General features: G+C 43.8%; 1 protein-coding gene across 1 annotated transcript in view; it reads right to left on the minus strand.

Moving 5' to 3' along the window:
* Nucleotides 1–21,997, minus strand: part of LOC124005768 (protein Aster-B-like) — a 95,700-nt gene that overhangs the window by 46,116 nt on the left and 27,587 nt on the right. Inside the window, exons 4-5 of the mRNA XM_046315291.1 lie at nt 16,990–17,079; nt 14,164–14,190 (exon numbers count right to left, since the gene is read on the minus strand). Of these exons, the coding sequence (XP_046171247.1) occupies nt 14,164–14,190; nt 16,990–17,079 (117 nt within the window). The remainder of the gene's footprint in view (nt 1–14,163; nt 14,191–16,989; nt 17,080–21,997) is intronic.

Consider the following 21,997-nt stretch of genomic DNA (forward strand, 5'->3'; position numbering starts at 1 on the left):
TGCCTCAAATGTACGCAATCAATAACATGTCATTTGATTTGAGAAAGCATGGACAAAATACATTGTTTACAGCTTCCTTGTGTGCTATAGCTGATGCAGAAGGATAGAACAGTGAGGGAGCCATCAACTCAGATTAACTCACACAGCAGGACAATACTTTACTCATACCCAGTTCCTTTATGGAATACAAAAGAGAAAGATGAACCACTACCAAAGAGATGTATACTTGAGGTCTGAGATGTTTTCCCAGATAAACTATACCCAGATCCACAGTAACAGAGTGACACAAACGACCACAATGGCTTCCACTCCACATGATGTTTCCTGGAAACCTGCAGAATTTTCAGCAATGACACGTCACATTTTCTCTTGCCCAGTGTCTTTGCGTACATAGCTGACATGGTTATTGTGTCCCTGCCTGTGAAGAACACTTCCATGAACAAAATAATGATGCAAAAGCTTGTTGCTCTAACGATGTCATCAGACTAATGAATGTAATCAACTACACTGGCCATCTATGGGCATTGAGGAGGTAGCTCAGGTGGCCTTTTACAGTTGGATGTTTTTAGGGATGTTGTTGTGGCTAAGTGAGTGCTTACTATAACTGGTTTGATATTCATTCATTTATTTATTTTCACTAGTTAGTTTCATCCAGTGACTGTTCATTTGATGTTGAGATGATTTCAGCCCTTGCTGTTCTTCTGCACTGTACAGAATGCAACAGGAGGATGCTGTGGAGGTTTGTATGTGAGGCTGAGGCTCCAGCGCAGTAGCAGGGTGGTGCTGAATGGACAGCTCCCTGTAGGAGAGAAAGCCTGTCAGGCGGGCGAGATTATAAGGAGACTACTGACCTGCAAACGACTAACCTGATCCTTACCTTAACCAAGCCCTTAACCTAATTTAAAACAAATCTGGAATGAAATATCGGTTTTAAGGTCAGGAGTGTACGTATAGCCTTTTCCCTGTCAGGCAGCTGGGACAGATTTGTCCCTCTCTCATCAACACCCACTACTGACTGCACTACACCAGCAGCAACACTGACTATTAAAGGTTTGTGCCAGTTATAATAAGCTCTAGCACAGGAATTAGAATTATAATTGTCGGTAGAAAGACAAATGGTATGCATTTAAAAAAAAATAATATATTTTTAAAGAACAGCAATGTCAGTGGCTGTAGATCAGTGGCTGTAGATCTTGACATACATTTGTAGTTTCAGTATATGTGTACATTTATTATGTAATCTCAGTACATTTATTATGTCACTGTTATGCGAGTCAGCAGCAAGACACACATGATTTGTGTAACTATTTCAAATGTCCTGAGTCCAAATCCAGACCAGACTTTTTATTTGTTCCTAAGAATAGTATTTCTAGCTAATCTGCATTACTCTCACACTGTGGTGTGGTGTGTGGGATGGGATGTCTATTTTCTTCTGTCAGGCAGGCAGGCCAGATTTTGTGCTGCCTGCTGGGAGTCTCTCCCTAGGACCATATTTACGGTCACTGTTTTTTTCAGACACGTATAGGTTGACCACAGCCAGCCAAATCAGACTGCTATGGGCGATCAGGTGACTGAGTTGCTGTCACATTTGTTTACCGTCAGACCGACCAGGGAAAATGTGTCCACGCTTGCTAATGCCAACCCCACAGTCGCACATGGCCAATGGTAGAGACATAGAGCTGTAATGGCCCTACTGTCACAACCACGCACACCTGATGTAATCCACATGGACAAATCTAACACACAAACAGTTCAAGAGTTTAAATACTATGGGATTAGCCAGCCCAGACATAACCAAAACACCACAGGGTGGAAACAATGGCCAAGTCAAGGAAACACTGTTTTCCCAAAAGTTAAAAAAGAGAGATGTGATCATGCTCTGGCTCCACCATAAATAAAAATCAAAGTACATTAAAGCACTCATTAAAAACACAGCCACTTCCTGCTTCTGCAAGGGAAGCAGGACCAAAATAGACAGGCTCTCACACCAAATCCCCAACACACAGAATTAATACCAGAACAAAAAAGGAGAGGAGAGGGGTGGGCCAGGGAACAGACTGTTTGGATGCATAAAGAAACCAATAGACAACTCCAATTTAGCCAGTCGAGTAAAAACATTTAAGTTTCCAGACACCATGACTGACAAAGCAACTTTTGCTGTCTGTTGACTGTGAAGACGGACCGAGAAAGAGATACAGACTTGATGAGAGTGCAACAGGGTATCAAACACACCTCTTAGTGCGTGGTAGGGTCAAATGGAGGGGATAGTAAGTGATGTGACAATGACAAACAACTTGTAGGTTGCAGTGAACAGGAGCAGTGTTCTGCCACAGTGAGAGATGGGTTGTGCTATCCGGGAACCTTGGAACGTCCCTACCCTAAACCCTACCCCCTACCCCCTACCATAACCTTAAGCATAACCCTTACATTACATTAAAATCAGAGTTGGGACATCTCAAGGATCCCACTTAGACTTTTCCATGAGAGACGTGCTCCTGTACCCTTACAGTATATCAATGACTAAACCCAAGATGGGCCCTGAATGCAGAAAGTAGTGGCAGCTGTGTTTGTTCCAGGAAGGGATGTCTAATGGTGTGGTGAGGACTGGAGGATTGTGTTCTGCTATCATCAGGTTTAGTCAGCATTCTATTTGATTCTGTATGGCTGTGACCTCGCTGATGATGCTCACAGCCTATGTGGACAGTCTCCCAGGGCCTGTCTGTACTACAATATTGTATTTACAATACCCACTACTTGTCCCTAACTTCGTCCTTCAATATTCGACTTATTCATCTCTGCAGTGGACATACAGGTAACTGCCAAAACAAAGTATATTGAAATCAGGTGTTTCCACACAGATGTGGTTCTTGAGTTAATTAAGCAATTAATACATCACATCATGCTTAGAGTCATGTAGAAAAATAACCAGTTGCTCATTGTTTGGGCTACAAGAGGAGATCTCAGTGACTTTGAAAGAGGGGTCTCAAATGAGCTTGGATGGTTTAAGTGTGTGTGTGCGTGTGTCAGTCACCAGGTCTCAACCCAATCATACACTTATGGTAGATTCTGGAGCGGCGCCTGTTGGGAAGGGCCTGTAAGTAAACATTTCACGGTTAGTCACGACACCTGTTGTTTACTAATCATGTGACAAATAAAATTTGATTTGAATGTGCCTTTCTTCTAATAAAGCTGGGAAACATAATACTCACCCCTACTCTTTAATACAAAAAAAGCCAATTGCACATTGGAGTATTAAATCCTTTCCAAATGGATAAAACTGTACACAACAGTGATGCTTGCTGTGCTGAGTGTAGGCACAGCATCATGACGTAACCTTAACCCTCTATTATCATAACAACAATGCCCATGTGCATGCATAGAGAGATCAACTTCAGCTTCAAGCCTCTTGTCTGTTTATAGCTCTGTGTTCAGATGCAAACCACTGGAGGTTTGCATCTGAACTGGAGGTGTCCTTACAAACCACTGGAGGTTTGCATCTGAACTGGAGGTGTCCTTACAAACCCGTATCCTTACAAACCGCACTTCCCGGTGGAGGAAGGTGTTATTAAGGTCGAGGCTGCGTGACCAGATCGAACTACCCATCCCGCCCCCCCCAGGACACCTCTTCCCCATAGCTAAACAACCTTATAAAGTATTTCACGTGTTACTTTACGTACCACATTCTTCACCCTCCCTATTCCTTCATGATTCCCACTTCTCACCCTCTTCTAAACCTTTCCTATCAGTGACACATGACGATTTACATACGAACAAACATTCCAAGAGCAAAACAAACATTCTGTATTTTTACAGACCCCAAAAAGAATACTCTGTTGCCATAGAGATACATGGGATGCGTCATTATCAAAGTCAGTAGTAGTTTGCCTGCTGTTTGAAGGCCATATGTGGACCTTGCCTGCTGTTTTGATTCTCTCTCTCACACACACACACACACACACACACACACACACACACACACACACACACACACACACACACACACACACACACACACACACACACACACACACACACACACACACACACACACACACACACACACACACCACTGTTAGTTGTCATGCCACAAAACCCCACAAGGCATTCAAGGATGGCACTTGAGCTATTTTGAGCTGAGCAGATGATCCACGCCACTCACTGTGAAAAAGCAGCATCATTTACCAAAGCTTCCAGAAAATAGCCTTGCAGGCCCAAACTTCACATTCCAAAATCCCACAAAAGACAAGAGTACCTCCTCTACAATCCCACCTCAGGGGATGAATTGAGATTACATCATCATCAGGTCGTGTACCACCAAAAAGGAGGTTATAGTATACTCTGATGGACATCAGAAACTGTCATGAACAACACATATTACATAACTCTGCTCGTGTAATCTCAGAGGTGATCTATTACCCTAATGTTTTGACATATTTAGGTTTCTTCCTAGGTTTTGGCCTTTCTAGGGAGTTTTTCCTAGCCACCGTGCTTTTACACCTGCATTGTTTGCTGTTTGGGGTTTTAGGCTGGGTTTCTGTACAGCACTTTGAGATATCAGCTGATGTACGAAGGCCTATATAAATACATTTGATTTGATTTGATTTGATTTGTTCCCATTGTTTGACAAATCCACCGGTGCAATTGGAGTGGGGCGAATGCACCAATGCAACTCAGGTAAAGGTGTTAAAATATATCTAGTCTGGATCTAGTTTTAGGATACAGCTATCCTGTTCCTTAGGGACATACAATACAGTACAGTAGTGGGCCACCTCTGGATCAGCTAACCAGGGTGACTGTGCAGGCGGTACAGTGCAGTGCAGAGCACACTGGAGCCATGGTGACTGTCCCTATCCAACACAATGCGGACAGAAACCTGATAGACCATGTGTTTGCAGGAAAGGACAAGTGGCAGCAACTCTAGTACAGTATTTAATGAGACTGTGACATGTGAAGACTGACGAGCCATTGGGTCAACACAGTACCAGGGCAGTCATGACATTACCACCATAGGGAGAATGCCCCCTCTGGTGGTATTCCTGAATATAGTTACAGCTGAGTGAAGTGTTTTATCTGGGTAGGATATACATTATAGGAAGTACAGTATGAATGGTGGAATACTAAAGGCTTTGATTTGAGTGTTGTTAAACAAACTACAGTACTTGTGTCTGTTTATTGAATACAGTATATATCCTACCTTTGTGGTCTCCATATGAGTTTCTTCCACTTCCTCTGCTTGGCCTATCAGTAGAGAAGAAGGTGTGAGACTTTAATATGGCTGAGGAAACAAGACATGGAGTGGCACACAGGAGAATTACCATGATACCGAACTTGGAAGCATGCCCCCGGGCAGGGGTGGGAGCACTGTGAGCGGTCTGTTAGTTCATCACAGCCCACTGGCGGGGAGTCAGTATCTGTATACCTGGTCCTCTGAGGAACAACATACAGCAGAACCCCCATTATTAAAGGAGGCCCAGGCTAGCAGACGCCTGAGGATGTGAACATTGTCCCTGTCTGGCTTTGCTCAACGTGAAGAGCAGTATGCTATTTCAATGCTTAGGATGATGCGTGCTCTGTTCTGCTATTATCATATTATTATAAAGAGTGTGTGTGGAGAGTGGCATAAGAGAAAGACAGGCTTCATTCAGATTATAATAATAGAGCCAAATCTGAGATATCTACTTAGATCAAAATAATAGCCTTATCCTAGCCTAACTCATTTAGAGCCACTGGTTTACCAAGGGATGGTGCAGAATTAAAACCCATATATGGGAAATCCCTGCCTCTCTCCAGTGCCCACTGACTACAGGGAACACAGACAAAACAATCACCCAAGGTCATGGAGTGATGATGTGCGTGGGAGGCAAGTGGCACATCCACCAGGCCTCACTCTTCCACCAGTGACTCAGCATGCAGCGCTGTGCCCACACCTCCTTTGAGTCACTGTTCGGCAGCCCTTAGTTCATTCTATCAATTCATATCCTCAGAGGGTGAGAGTCTTACATTACTGGATTCCACTCACAAGGCAGACTCATAACTTCCCACTCTCTCACTTATGTATGAAAGTGTGCTTCCCGGCACCCATTAAAGTGGTTCCCTGAGCTTGGCTGGCTGATGATGATTTTCCCTCAAACCCACGCTTGTTATTTAAGGCTGAATTCATTCAGCTGAATTCTTTAGAGAAACAAATCTTACATTTGGCTCAATTTTCCTGAGATATTGTTTAATATGGTGGCTTCAAAACAGATGACATATTCTACCATCTGCTTTGGTTGATCTGTCTCTCCATACCCTCACAGCTCCCTCTGATCATCCTCTGATAAGTGCCAGACCTCCAGGGCTTTCATCCCATGGGTAGGCAGTGTGACAGAGACCCATGCCCTCAGAGAGCTGGCCCCTCTGGGGTAGTGACATTGAACCAGGGTCTTCCTATCTCCCCACCCCTGGGCTAGAGGTGGACTGCCCTAGATTGATTAATATATGTCAACTTTAGGCCAGCTTGGGAGAAATCTATCACGTCTGGACAGATAGGATACAAATTACTTCTTGATTTATGAAATCTGGGAGATACCTCCCCCCCAAAAAAGAGGGGTGGGATGAAGAAGAGAGGGATATTTAAACTTCATTTAGGCTCTGCATGTCCTCTTTGAACACATCTACCAGTCGACAGTTCTCTGTAGTTCTGCAGTATCCCTGGTAAGTTACCCATTTGGGCCTGCAGCGGTTTCATCACCAGCCCACCGCTACTCCACAATTAAGGATTTAACTTAATTACCTAACTGGGTATTGGGCAGATGGACTCTGCTCATAATGATGGGTACATGATGCTTGTACGTAATAAAATTAGCATTCAGTAGTTTGTCTGCTGATGTGGTGAGATGCAGGTGTTTACTGTGCCTAAGCAGCAGGACAGATTCACTAATGATCAGAACAGAATTACAGCCAGTCACCAGAGGTCTGATGATTAGTCAGCACGTCACAGCACAGCAGCTCAAGTTCAGGTCTACCTGCAGACACATGGTCTAATGGATGTGTAAGGATGGATCAGTGAGGGGAAAACATCAGTGCAACATGTACAGTTCCCTATTGGTGACAGATATGAGAGACAAAGTACCAGCCATATCATTAATACACCAGTTGGGACCACTGAGTGTCTAGCTGGGTAACTGGCCTCACCTGTGTAGGGAGATCTCAGGTGAGACAGATGCCCACCCATCATGTAGCAGGAGCTGTTTTTAACCCTGTGAGACTGACTGATAGACTTTCTGATTGGGTTTGTTTGTAAATTTAATAAATGCCTCCATATGGGACAAACGTTTACTGTTGGAAACTGTAAATCTTAATATAGTCTTAAAAAAATTCTAAAAACCAAGACACTTGAAAACACATAGTATTATGTATGTCGGAGAAACCCATCTTGGTAAACTCCAGAATTATCATATTCCATGTTGCAGTAATGGTGGACTGAGGTGGGATTCTCCTAATAGCCCTCTATGTGCTCATTAGTGACGATCATTCACAGTAATTGAAAAGAGACAAAGAGAGTTACGCAAGGATAGCAGAAAATGGTCTGTCGGGTATTCATCACTGTGGGGTTACAGGGAGTGCCCGCAGGCCGCACTGGGTTCTCAGCTTTACAGGGAACATAAATCTAGCCAAATTACCCCTAATGGAGCCGACTGAGGAGCACAGATCCCAGGACAGATTTGGGAGGCCCACGAGCCGGCTGGATGATCCCTATACTCCACTGGAGGTCTTAAACAATTATAAACATCTATAATTGTGTAATGTTCTGTAGTGATTTAAGATACTGTCTGCTAACTGGAGTGGCGATCTGATTATGTTACATATATAGGTGTTGTAAAAAAGGATCAAATTCCACAATGTTTTATGTTTGTTATGAAGTGCTTAGGGAAGGAAACTGGGGCTGTTGAAACTGTTGCAGGAGGTTAATTGGATATTGAAACATAAAATGCATTTAACAACAAAGATTAGAGAAGTCAATGTCACCATCAGCAGAAAAAAAACGACTTAAAAGGCCCAGTGCAGTCAAAAACCTTTTATATATTGTGAACATGATGATAATGCCCCTTTTTTATAACAGCTGTTTGAAAAGGTCACCTGAAATTAGAGCCAGTTTTGGTGGGACAGAATTTTGGCCTACCTGGTGACATCACCAGGCAGTAAATGTGTTAATACACCAGTAAGAAAGAGTGTTACAAACCTCTCTGCCAAAAAAACAGATAGTTTTTAATTTCCCCCTCCTCACTCAGACCACCCCAAACAGTCCTAGCAAAATTCTTGATTGAGAAATTGCTCTTTACTAAGAAGTTATTTTTGATTCTTTTTGACCATTTTAAATTAAAACAATCACAGTGAGGTACTTAATTGTTACCCAGAAATGATTTGATATTGAGATAAAAACGGCTGCATTGGACCTTTAACAAAGCAGTTTTACTCACAACTCACTTTCTTAGAAAATGGAAAGTAGTGGAATACACTTTTATACATACAAGATGTCAACCCCATATGAAGACACCACATTCTATTAACAGAGCAAATACTGTAGAACAGACTCATTTTACATGTGGTACAAGACTTAATGAACTATAGGTAAAAACTTGATAAGAATAGAGACAAAAGAACCTGACCTTATTTTTGTGCATGGTGAACAGACACCATGCTGTCCCTTCGCCTGGCTCTCATGGCCTCGCCCGCTCTGCTCTCTGTCAGCCACAGTCTGTCACAACACTACTGGCCTGCTATGGCATCCTCCCGGCCCCACGAGTACAATCACCACATCCCCTCTCACACAACACACCCAAGCTCTAACAAAGACAGATCAAGTCTCATGCCAGCATAAAATGTGATGTCTAACGTAGACAGCAAACGTCTCAGTAGGTTGTTCTTCTGAGAAGCATTAAAACCAACATCAAGTCCAAAGAGTTAAGGTTGAGTGGCTCAAATGCTTCCATTATAACCATCAAAGTAAAAATGTAACACACAACATCCGACTCATCTTGTGCTTTAAATTCCATATGGTTAATAAAAATGTTAAGCTATTTCCTCTAAATATCTCCAGTAAACAGGTTGTTTCCTGCTCAGGTCCGGTGCTCTATTGGTTACATTCCTACCATACCTCTCCTCCACAGATGCTCTCTCATTCTCCCTCTCCTTTCTCTTTCGCCCGTCCTTTCTCTCTCTCTGTGCTGTAGGAGCTACGAGACATGTGTTAGCAGCTCAAGTTGTTCTAGACTGGAGCCTAGCGGTGTCTATGTGAATAGGCATATCAGCACTTCACTCCACTGCACGGAGACAGAGAGAGACAGAGAGAGAGAGAGGGGGGGGGTGCAGCTGTGTCATGACCTCACAGCATCTCCTACAGTCATAGCTGCCCTGACCCAGGATTATCAGTCATCCATTATCACGTCATCATTTAAAATCCCAAACCATCATCATTACCGTATCATTGCCATCCACATGATCATAATCATCTTCATCATTATATAGCTCAGTGACAAACATTAGTGAATGTCACCTCATAAAATCAAAGATGGAGTACTGCAACTACTGTATAAACAGACTTAATTAACAAGGTGCAGTATTATTTGAAAAAAGATTAACTTAACTCCACTCTGCAACAATTTGTCAATTTTCTGCAAATGATTTATTCGTTTGGTTTCCTCCAGTGCTCCCTAACAGAGTAAAGAGGAGGACCAGGTTTCACAAACTGAAGGGGGAACAGGTAATGTCTCACCCCACGGACGGAGGGATGGATCAACGATCTACCGATTGAAAGGCGGAAGAAAAACGATGTGAGAAATCTATTCCACTGAGGAATAAATGGATAACGCCTCACAAGCACTGAATGAATAACATTACAGTCCATTTAGCTGAACCTGTGTGGAGCTAATAGATACGGCATTCACAAGCTGTGTAACAGGAGGCGATTGACCAATAACATCACATTGGCTACCGCTGGTATATAAACAGAATGTATTTTATTTAAGAGAATGTGCCAACAGTTTTACTGTCGTTACCATTGGTAACACCCTTGTATTTTTATGTTTTCCTTCCAATTACCCCAATTAACACATCGGCTTGGTGTTTTCAACCAAAAGATCAACAGCGTACAAACGTTGTTGTTACTACGCAGCGAAACCTATATCACGACTCAAGTCAACATCTTTTTATTTTAGTCCTGAAAAGTGCAGGTTTAAACCGTTTTTAGACAACACATCCACACTTTGGCCAACTGAATGGATTTCTGCATGTATTACTTACAGTGTTCAATAGAACCAACAACATACTGATCGCAAGTCAACATTGTGTGAATCATGACCACCAAGGCACTAGCACTCCAGTCTTCTGGTCTCAGTACAGGGTAAATACCCTGTTGACCACAGAACCGAGAGTTCTATTGCACAGCCTAGAAAGATAAAAGGCACTTCCTGTGCCCTGAAATTACACTTCTCAATAATGCATGAAGATGCTCTCAGTGATCTGCCTTAACCATGACTGTCTAGCATTATAGCTGGATGTTTGAGCTTGGTAAGCTTCTGAAGACCGAGGCTTCCATCCTGTGTTGTCTTAAAGAATGAGATACATTTCTAAACAAAGTTATAATATTTTGCTGAGTTGCATAGTTGACATGAAGGTACACTTGGCTATAGAAAAGCAACAAACCTGGCTTCATCCACACTCCCACAATACACTTATTATGGCTTACTGTATTGGCTATTTTGAAAGGCAGGGACTTAATGGCTGGACACAAAATAAAGAGTATTAGATGGAGTTTAGTCGACCATCTGTAGCTCCCGTGATGTGGTGGTGGTCAGGGGCTTTAGTGGTCCAAACCTGGCTCTGTCTGTTCATCACACAACCCGCATGACTGGCTATTCAACCCAGGCCAGACACATACCACCACTCCACCAGTGTGCCTGATCATATCTTGTCCGCCACAATCTGAACAGATAAGGTCATAGATATTAATGACCAATAGGAATGCATTTTGAAAATTTTACAAGATAGTTATGAAAGAGGATATATCTGTGTAACACACATTAATTGTAAGTAACCATGGTAACCCAAGGCAAATTACTTCAAACTTGCCTAACAATGACGAGGGACAACGGAGGATCAGCTCACTGTGTTTTAAGCAGCTTCACCTGCAAACACATCAACATTGTCCTTAGACCCCTCTCCCTACCTATAAAATCACTTCAAATCATCAATCCCAACCTTAACACAACAACAACCAGTCATCCCATATACACACACATCCACACTAAAATCACACACTGCTGACAGACCTACTGAACTGTGAATTGTGTGTTGATAGTAGTTTCCCCTCCTACAAACATGCACAAGGAGTAATGACAGGGGAACAAAGACAACTACCATACTGCACATCCAAATCAAAACCTTCATACCTCCCCATTGCAATACTATCACTCACCTTTAAGGCTTGTGTCATATAAACAGTGTTACTCAGACCTGGCAATGGTCTCCACAGGTGTAAGAGTCTAAAGAGACCCTTCAGAATGAAGTGACTGCACACAGATCTTCAAACCTGACCAAACAGAGTAGCTAACAGACGAATCGCAGCAGGCTGCTGTCCACTAACAAAGCCCTGTTTGTTCCCCTTATTGTGACTGATGTTGTTTCTCCAGTAAAAAACAAACAATGACATTCCATGGCTTGCAACTGTATTCCCGACTCGCCTATCCAAATGAAAAGCGTATTCAGACACCTCAGTCAGCAGGGACAAAGCCACAGATCTAGCACATGCAGGGTAGGTAGGCTGGGGGCCATAGGGTGACAGGACAGCAGCCTCCTATACACCACACCATCTAACCCCACAACCTATACACCACGACATCTATAACCCCACAATCTATACACCACCCCATCTAACCCCACAATCAATACACCACCCCATCTAACCCCACAACCTACACACCACCCCATCTAACCCCACAACCTACACACCACCCCATCTAACCCCACAACCATCTAACACCACCCCATCTAACCCCACAATCTATACACCACGCCATCGAACCCCACAACCATCTAACCCCATGAACCCCATCTAACCCCACCCCATCTATACACCACCCCATCTATACCCCACCCCATCTATACACCACCCCATCTATACACCACCCCATCTAACCCCACCCCATCTATACACCACCCCATCGAACCCCACAACCATCTAACCCCACAACCATCTAACCCCACAACCATCTAACCCCACAACCATCTAACCCCACAACCATCTAACCCCACCCCATCTAACCCCACAGCCATCTAACCCCACCCCATCTATACACCACCCCATCTAACCCCACAACCTATACACCACCCCATCTAACCCCACAACCTACACACCACCCCATCTAACCCCACAACCTACACACCATCCCATCTAACCCCACAACCTACACTAACCCCACGCCATCGAACCCCACAACCATCTAACACCACCCCATCTATACACCACCCCGTCTAACCCCACCCCATCTATACACCACCCCATCTAACCCCACAATCTATACACCACGCCATCGAACCCCACAACCATCTATACACCACCCCATCTATACACCACCCCATCTAACACCACCCCATCTAACACCACCCCATCTAACACCACCCCATCTATACACCACCCCATCTAACCCCACCCCATCTAACCCCACAGCCATCTAACCCCACCCCATCTATACCCCCCATCTAACCCCACAACCTATACACCCCCATCTAACCCCACAACCTTTAACCCGACAACCTACACCACCCCATCTAACCCCACAACCTATACACCACCCCATTTAACCCCACAACCTATACACCACCCCATCTAACCCCACAACCTACACACCACCCCATCTAACCCCACAACCTACACACCACCCCATCTAACCCCACAACCTACACACCACGCCATCTAACCCCACAACCTACACACCACGCCATCTAACCCCACAACCTACACACCACGCCATCTAACCCCACAACAATCTAACCCCACAACCTACACACCACGCCATCTAACCCCACAACCTACACACCACCCCATCTAACCCCACAACCATCTAACCCCACAACCTATACACCACGCCATCTAACCCCACAACCTATACACCCCATCTATACACCAACCCCCATCTATACACCACCCCATCTAACCCCACAACCTAACCCCACCCCATCTAACCCCACTACACCACCCCATCTAAACCCCACAACCTATACACCACCCCATCTAACCCCACAACCTATACACCACCCCATCTAACCCCACAACCTATACACCACCCCATCTAACACCACCCCATCTAACCCCACAACCTATACACCCCATCCCCATCTAACCCACCCCACAATCTATACACCACCCCATCTAACCCCACAATCTATACACCACCCCATCCCCATCTAACCCCATCAATCTATACACCACCCCATCTAACCCCACAATCTATACACCACCCCATCTAACCCCACAATCTATACACCACCCCATCTAACCCCACAATCTATACACCACCCCATCTAACCCCACAATCTATACACCACCCCATCTAACCCCACAATCTATACACCACCCCATCTAACCCCACAATCTATACACCACCCCATCTAACCCCAATCAACCATCTAACCCCACACCATCTAACCCCACACCATCTAACCCCACACCATCTAACCCAACAACCTATACACCACCCCATCTAACCCCACAACCTATACACCACGCCATCGAACCCCACAACCATCTAACCCCACGCCATCTAACCCTACACCATCTAACCCCACACCATCTAACCCAACAACCTATACACCACCCCATCTAACCCCACAACCATCTAACCCCACGCCATCTAACCCCACGCCATCTAACCCAACAACCTATACACCACACCATCTAACCCCACAACCATCTAACCCCACGCCATCTAACCCCACGCCATCTAACCCAACAACCTCTACACACCACCCCATCTAACCCCACAACCTATACACCACCCCATCTAACCCCACAACCTATACACCACCCCATCTAACCCCACAACCTATACACCACTCCATAACCCCACAGCACAGGTTCCACCACCCCAGCAGAGAAAAGGAAGCTTGGGAAGAGTATAGACTTACCTGATCTTGTCCGCTGGACTGTCAGACCTGGAAGGCAGAGAGATGAGAAAGGAGATGACATTCACAGGGGCGTCCTCGTATATTTCACTCATACAGGTGAATACCTTAACAAACCATGGCATAATCAACAGTTATTTTCCAAACGCAGAATTCTGCAAATGGCACCTAAAACAATGAGAGAAGAGGCAGTCATCCTGGATAATATTGTAAGCCAGTTAGCAAACACAACAAACCACAGAATACATTTGTTAGAGCAAAACCTCTTCAGCTGGTGCAATAAATGCTAACGCTAATAACCTAGCCTGCTCCTATTACACAGGAACATCTACACACTGCCACCGGCATCCCAGCTAGCCTACCGGTAAGCCAGCTAGCCTGTGCCGTGCTGTAGCTGCACTGTGAGCAAACAAACCGCTGCAGACAGCCACAGATCAGACAGAACATCCAGAGCAGTCATTAAATGTAGCTGTTACCTGCAGAGGAGACATGACATTCCGTACCCTCTAAAGCTGGGTACAGACCGTTCAACCCCCAGCAGCAGCAGCCAGGTATTGCAAGCAGAGAGAAAAGAGTAGCATTCAGGGGAAATCCCATAAGGTCAAACGTAAGGTTCCTATTCGGAGCAGTACAGAGAAATAGCGGGGGAGGAACTGTAGCGAAAAAGAGCGGGACGGAGAGGAGAGCAGGAGAGAGAGGAAAGGGAGAGTAGAATGTTGTAGCCTACCGTAGATACTATAGAAGAGTGAGAGAGAAATAAAGAGAGATAAAAAGGGGGGATTTCAACAGCACCAGCTCAGCTGATTCTTCAATAATGGTTAATACTCTGTATTTCAATTTATTCAAAGCCATTATCACTGCTTCAATTTCCTCACAGTCAATTTGGCTGTGATTCGTTTGAATATTTTTTTCTGTCACCACTAAACCACTGCATGACGAATCCATTTTCATTACAAAGACGCAGAATTTGATAGAGGCAGATATGACAGGTGCCTTTATAAGCTTCAAACAGCCTTCCCCTTCTCCAGAGTGAGCTCAGGCCATTGAGTTCCTCCTGATGTGGTATCTCATAGCTGAGGTATGATCTTCTCTCTCTCCAGGCAGGGAGGCAGGCAGGCACCACGCTCTCTCCCTCTCTCTGTTCTCTATCGGATTTACTCCCCATGCCTGACATTTGTGCTCCCTGAGACCACTGCAATATATCTCCACTGCTGACAGAGGTAATATTGAGCTGGAGCCGCAGCCATCCACCCAGTCACACCACAGCCCACTCACACCACAAAGAGAGGAACAGTATATTCTCACTCACATTCAAAGCCCTGCCACTAACATGTGAATTACAATTGCTAGCAAATTTAGCATGCTTAATAATCACAGGTCACTCACTTCGTGAGGAGCGACGAACCGCCCTTGCTGTCTCTGCCTGTCTAGCTCCCCTCTCTCCACTGGGATTCTCTGCCTTTGACCCTATTATGGGGGCTGAGTCACTGGCTTACTAGTGCTCTTCCATGCTGTCCCTAGGAAGGGTGCGTCGCTTAAGAGGGTTGAGTCACAAACATGTTTTTGACAGGTTTTGCTCCCCCACGGGCTTGTGCGGTGGAGGAGATCTTCGTGGGCAAAACTCAGCCTTGTCTCAGGGTAGTATGTTGGTAGTCTGTTGATATCCCTCTAATGGTGTGGGGGCTGTGCTTTGGCAAAGTTGGTGGGGTTATATCCTACTTGGTTGACTCTGTCCGGGGATATCGTCGGATGGGGCCTCTCTTGCTCCCTCCCGGAGGACCTGAGCCCTAGGTCCATGCCTCAGAACTTTCTGGCCTGATGACTCCTGGCTATCATGCTGCTACTCCAGTTTCAAATGTTCTGCCTGCGGCTATAGAACCCTGACCTGTTCACCGGATGTGCTACCTTGTCCTGGACCTGCTGTTTTCGTCTCGTCTCGAGACAACTGACATTTAATCCTGAGGTACTGATCTGTTGCACCCTCAACCACTGTGATTATAATTGAACCCTGCTGGTCATCTATGAATGTTTGAACATCTTGACGAACCATCTGGCCTTAATGGCCATGTACTCTTATAATCTCCACCCGGCACAGCCAGAAGAGGACTGGCCGCACCTCAGAGCCATGTTCCTCTCTAGGTTTCTTCCTAGGTTCCTGCCTTTCTAGGGAGTTTTTCCTACCCACCGTGCTTCTGCATTGCTTGCTGTTTGGGGTTTAAGGCTGGGTTACTGTATAGCACTTTGTGACATCTGCTGATGTAAAGAGGACTTTATAAATACATTTGATTGATTGCTTGATAATATCAAGTGCCTTGAATCCTTAACTTATCATATTACTTCTTGTTATTGTTGCTAAATTACAATGATTAAAAACAGCTAAATTGAAGACTGACATGTCCCATAGAAGAACATGTTCATTGCAATCATTATCAACACCATAGAAAGTGTCTCTAAATGATCAATAATGAGCGTTTACAGTCCAGATGCCAAGCACGGCTGAGAACCAACTGCCATCTAGTGGTGAAACAGAGTAGGGCTGAGGACCAACTGCCATCTAGTGGTGAAAAAGAGCAGTGCCGAGGACCAACTGCCATCTAGTGGTGAAAAAGAGCAGTGCCGAGGACCAACTGCCATCTAGTGGTGAAAAAGCAGCAGTATAATAAGTAGACAGAATAGAGTCAATTCCTGAGCATCCTGATTCATACAGTCAGCGCTCTCCCCTTGCTTTCATCAAACCAGACAAACAATTAAACCCTTTTGCATAAATACAAAACATAGAATACAAACAGAATACACATACAAGTAAATTCAGAATCTTCTTGTATTTACCTCTCCTCTCGGATGAAGGGAGTCAGGAAGCGAGAGGAGTCATTACATTTGTCATCGTCATGGCTGCTCTGCTGGCTGCTCTGCTGGCTGCTGTGTGACAGAACACAGATGTCAGTCATACACCAATACACAATCACGCAGAATAAAGCTTATGAAAGCATACCATGTGCCCCTACTTACTCCAGGTGTATTCATAGAACATTTCACTGCTACAGTAATTCTGTGTCCTGAGAATATGTACATCGGTTCACCACAATCACTTCTTAGTTATATCCACTAGATGGCACACACAAACACTGATCATGAGTCATACAGAGATACAGAGGTAAAGGTCTGTGGTGGTGATGTTCACCAACCATATACTGTGGCATTTAAGAGAATCCCACCCGTCCTGTTGTGCTGCTTGGATACCCATTAAACCCATTCTATCTCTGTATACTAATTTGATTCCCAGTTAGAGGCATTTTAAGTCCTTCCAGAAATGTTGAAGACATACAGGTAACTGCCAAAATAAAGGAAATACCAAGATAAAGTGTCTTAATAGTGTGTTGGGCCACCATGAGCTGCCAGAACATCTTCAATGCACCTTGTCTGGAACTCTACTGGAAGCATGCAACACCATTCTTCCACAATAAATTATATAATTTGGTGTTTTGTTGATGGTGGAAAACACTGTTTCAGGCAGCGCTCCAGAATCTACCATAAGTGGTTTATTGGGTTGAGATCTGGTGACTGAGATGCACACACACACGCACACACACACACACACACACACACACACACACACACACACACACACACACACACACACACACACACACACACACACACACACACACACACACACACACACACACACACACACACACACACACACACACACACCCTTTAAACACCCTATGCTCCTTTGAGACGCCACTTTTAAAGTCACAGATCTCTTCTTCTAGCCATGGTAGCTAAAAATAACAGGAAAGTGGGCATTTTTATACATGACCCTAAGCATGATGGGATGTTTACTGATGAATTAACTCAGGAACCACACCTGTGTGGAAGCACCTATTTTCAATATACTTTGTATCCCTCATTTACTCAAGTGTATCCTTTATTTTGGCATTACTTGTAGGTAGCTGACATTGAGAAATGGTCCGATGTCTAAGGATGATCACATTTCAAAGAACTTTGACATCGTCTGTAACATGATCATACAGTCATAGGGGCAGCTTTTAACATAATACATTTGCATAAGACAGATGTTCAGAATTATCCAAAGAGAAACTGAGAGCTATGTTTCCTCCAGTCTTCAAAAGTAAAAACAGAACCTATGAAATATTGTTTTGCTCACTAAGTTGCCTCTGAGGAGCCAGTTTAAAACTGCAGACGAGGCTAAATAATGCTTCAGTAAAATACTGTCAATCATTACGTGTTTTGAGACCTTGTAAAAATGGTGGTTGTGTCCATGGCTCCATTGGTTTTTTAGAGAGGGCCTTTTTGTTGTTGTTGCTTTGGTCATATTCCCCACTGTCAATTTAGAGTCTGTGGTTTCTCAACTGGCATGCCAGACATTGAAGTTCTGCCTAAGTTTTCCAGGTAGTCATTGATGTTGTTTTAAGGGTTGGAGGGTATGTATACCCTTGTGAAACATTCAGCACTGCCTGGATTGTACTTGCTCTACAATAAATCAGGTGTAGGTTATTAGTAAACTCACTGCTCTTGAGTTTGGTTGCACGTGTGTGATGGTCAGACTAGTGTATGGAGTGTACACCATTATGCATGCCTTTTTCAAAACACAAGCAATGAAAGTTGAAGTGGCATAAAGCCTCACTAAATCATTCATAACTCATACACAATTGGTTCAATATGTGCTTTGAACATGATAGCTACTGTACGAGATGTAACAAAACACTGTAGGTTTAAAGAGCACTGGCATTGCATCAGACTTAGAGGCATACAGAGTAGTGGTCATGGTGTTTTATCCGGGCTTTGAATTAATTCCAAAGCAATTGCTTTTCAGGATGATTTTCTGAGAGGCAATCCAAACAAAATGGAGGACTTTAATAGACTTTGAGACAACCATCCCCTCGCCAACCATATCTCCTATTATGTTATCTGTATAAGTATCAACAGTGGTTGATTCGCAAGAAATAGCCTCTTACAAAAAAAAAACGTGAGCAGGGTTAACATTTCTCCTTCACCACATTCCTTAGTTGAAAGCTGAGGAAAACCTGTACACTAAAGAAAAATAATCTGCTCCTGGAAATCTCTTCAACCAACCATATCAGAAATACCCCTTCTAAAATGTCAACTGGGAGGCATTTCTAATCTCTTCTATTGCATTAGCAACACTTTCCAAGTCTTGTTAACGTTATCTTTAATCTCCAGTATCTTGCCGAAAGTTTTTGTCTCTGAAATACTTAAATCCACTGTCCAGACAGAGACACTAATGCCTGGTGAAAGATACTGTCCTGTTTCCCTAAATAATTCCAGGTCTTATCTGCTCACAACAGAGACTCCACAGGGGCTAAAGTGATCACCACTGCCAGACCTCCCACACACACACTATACTCACACACTGCCAGACCCCCCGCCCCCCCCCCACACACACACTCATACAATGCCCCCCCAGTTTATAATAGCAATAAGGCACCTAGGGGGTTTGTGTTATATGGCTAATATACCACGGCTAAAGGATACACCACTTTGCGTCGTGCCAAAGAACTTTGCGTCAAGCCTTTAGATGTGGTATATTGACATACAGTGTACATAGCTGTATTGCATAGCTGTAGCTGTACATAGCTGTATTGCAGTATGGAGATTAAACAAACCTTTACATCTTAAACTGAACCAATAAGTTACATTGTAACTACAGTAAGTTACTTGCACTTACCAATGAGTACGTTTGATGTACAGTACCAGTCAAAAGTTTGGATACAGCTACTCATTCAAGGGTTTATCTTAATTTTTACTATTTTCTACATTGTAGAATAATAGTTTAGACATCAAAACTATGAAATAACACATATGGAATCATGTAGTAACCAAAAAAGTGTTGTATATTGTATCTTCTTGAAAGTAGCCACCCTTTGCCGTGAAGACAGCTTTGCAAACTCTTGCAATTCTCAACCAGCTTCATGAGGTAGTCACCTGGAATGCATTTCAATAAAAGGGTGTGCCTTGTTAAAAGTTCATGTGTGGAATTTCTTTCTTTAATGCCTGAGAGTACGCCACCCCTACTTTGTCACAACACAACTTATTGGCTCAATTTGGTAAAAGACCAAGTCCATATTATGGCAAGAACAGCTCAACCATCAAGCACAGGAAAGGATACCCAGAGGATAAGTTCAGTAGAGTTACCAGCCTCAGAAATTGCAGCCCAAATAAATGCTTCAAGTAACATACACATTCCAACATCAACTGTTCAGAGGAGACTGCGTGAATCAGGTGAATTTATGGTCAAATTGCTGCAAAGAAACCACTACTAAAGGACACCAATAAGAAGAGACTTGCTTGGGCCAAAAAAAACACGAGAAATTAACATTAGACGGGTGGAAATCTGTCCTTTGGTCTGATGAGTCCAAATTTGAGATCTTGGGCTCCAACCGCCGTATCTTTCTGAGTTGCAGAGTAGGTGAACATATGATCTCCGCATGTGTATTGTCCACCGTGAAGCATGGAGGAGGTGTGATGGTGTGGGGGTGCTTTACTGGTGACACGGTCTGTGATTTACTTAGAATTCAAGGCACACTTAACCAGCATGTCTACCACCACAATCTGCGGCCATACGCCATCCTATCTAATTTGTGCTTCGTGGGACTATCATTTGTTTTCAACAGGACAATGACCCCAAGCAGACCTCCAGGCTGTGTAAGGGCTATTTGATCAAGAAGGAGAGTGATGGAGTGCTGCATCAGATGACCTGGCCTCCACAATTACCCGACCTCAACCCAAATGAGATGCTTGGGATGAGTGAAGAGTGAAGGAAAAGCAGCCAACAAGTGTTCAGCATATGTGGGAACTCCTTCTAGAGTGTTGGAAAAGCATTCCAGGTTAAACTGGTTGAAAGAATGCCAAGAGTGTGCAAAGCTGTCATCAAGGCAAAGGGTGGCTACTTTGAAGAATCTAAAATATGTAGATTAAAAAAAAACACTTGTTTGGTTACTACATGATTCCATGTGTGCTATTTCATAGTTTTGATGTTTTTCACTATTATTCTACAATGTCGAAAATAGTAAATATAAAGAAAAGCCCTTGAATGAGTCGGTGTGTCCAAACTTTTGACTGGTACTGTATATCAAGAGGACTTAAACTGTAACAAATACTTTATTGGATATCATACAGTAGACATGGATCAGTTTTGATATGGATCAGATTTGATATCTGGTAAGACACAAATGAAGACCCTACTCCAATATATTCCCCGAACAGAGTTGTCCCTTGTGTCAGAGACTGGAAAGATCTGACCTCTGACTGAAAACAAAGTGTGTCATGCCATGTCCGACTGTCTCACTTTCAATCTTACTGCTGTATGAGAGAATAATAGACAATCCACACAGTGGGATTTTTTTTATACAAACTGGAATACATTTGCCATTGAAACAATTCAAATTCTAGACAGATAATAGTACATCGAAGACAACTTCAGACGCTATCAAACACGTCTTTGGCAATGATTAGGCCAAGACGCTAGTTTGAAACACTGTTCTGAGTCAGACAAAGCACACATAGTTGTGCACCGTCTTGGATTGTCGAACAGGAATTCAGCTAACTGCTAAGGAATAGTGCCTAAACCATGGTCCAGTATTCTCCAATGGTACAACTTATAGCATTATCAGTAGTTAGTGTACTGTACTCACAGCATGTTTGACGGGTGTTCTCTGTGAAGTCCTGCTAAAATGTGCTAAGAACGTCCGGAGGGGGAACATAAGTCACACAAGCCAGTTTAACTATTAATGTCATCGTACCATGTTTATACATTAACTGATCAAATACACAGCTAGGTCACACTTGAGCT

This window comes from Oncorhynchus gorbuscha, linkage group LG19, assembly GCF_021184085.1.
Source record: "Oncorhynchus gorbuscha isolate QuinsamMale2020 ecotype Even-year linkage group LG19, OgorEven_v1.0, whole genome shotgun sequence".
Lineage (NCBI taxonomy): Eukaryota > Metazoa > Chordata > Actinopteri > Salmoniformes > Salmonidae > Oncorhynchus > Oncorhynchus gorbuscha.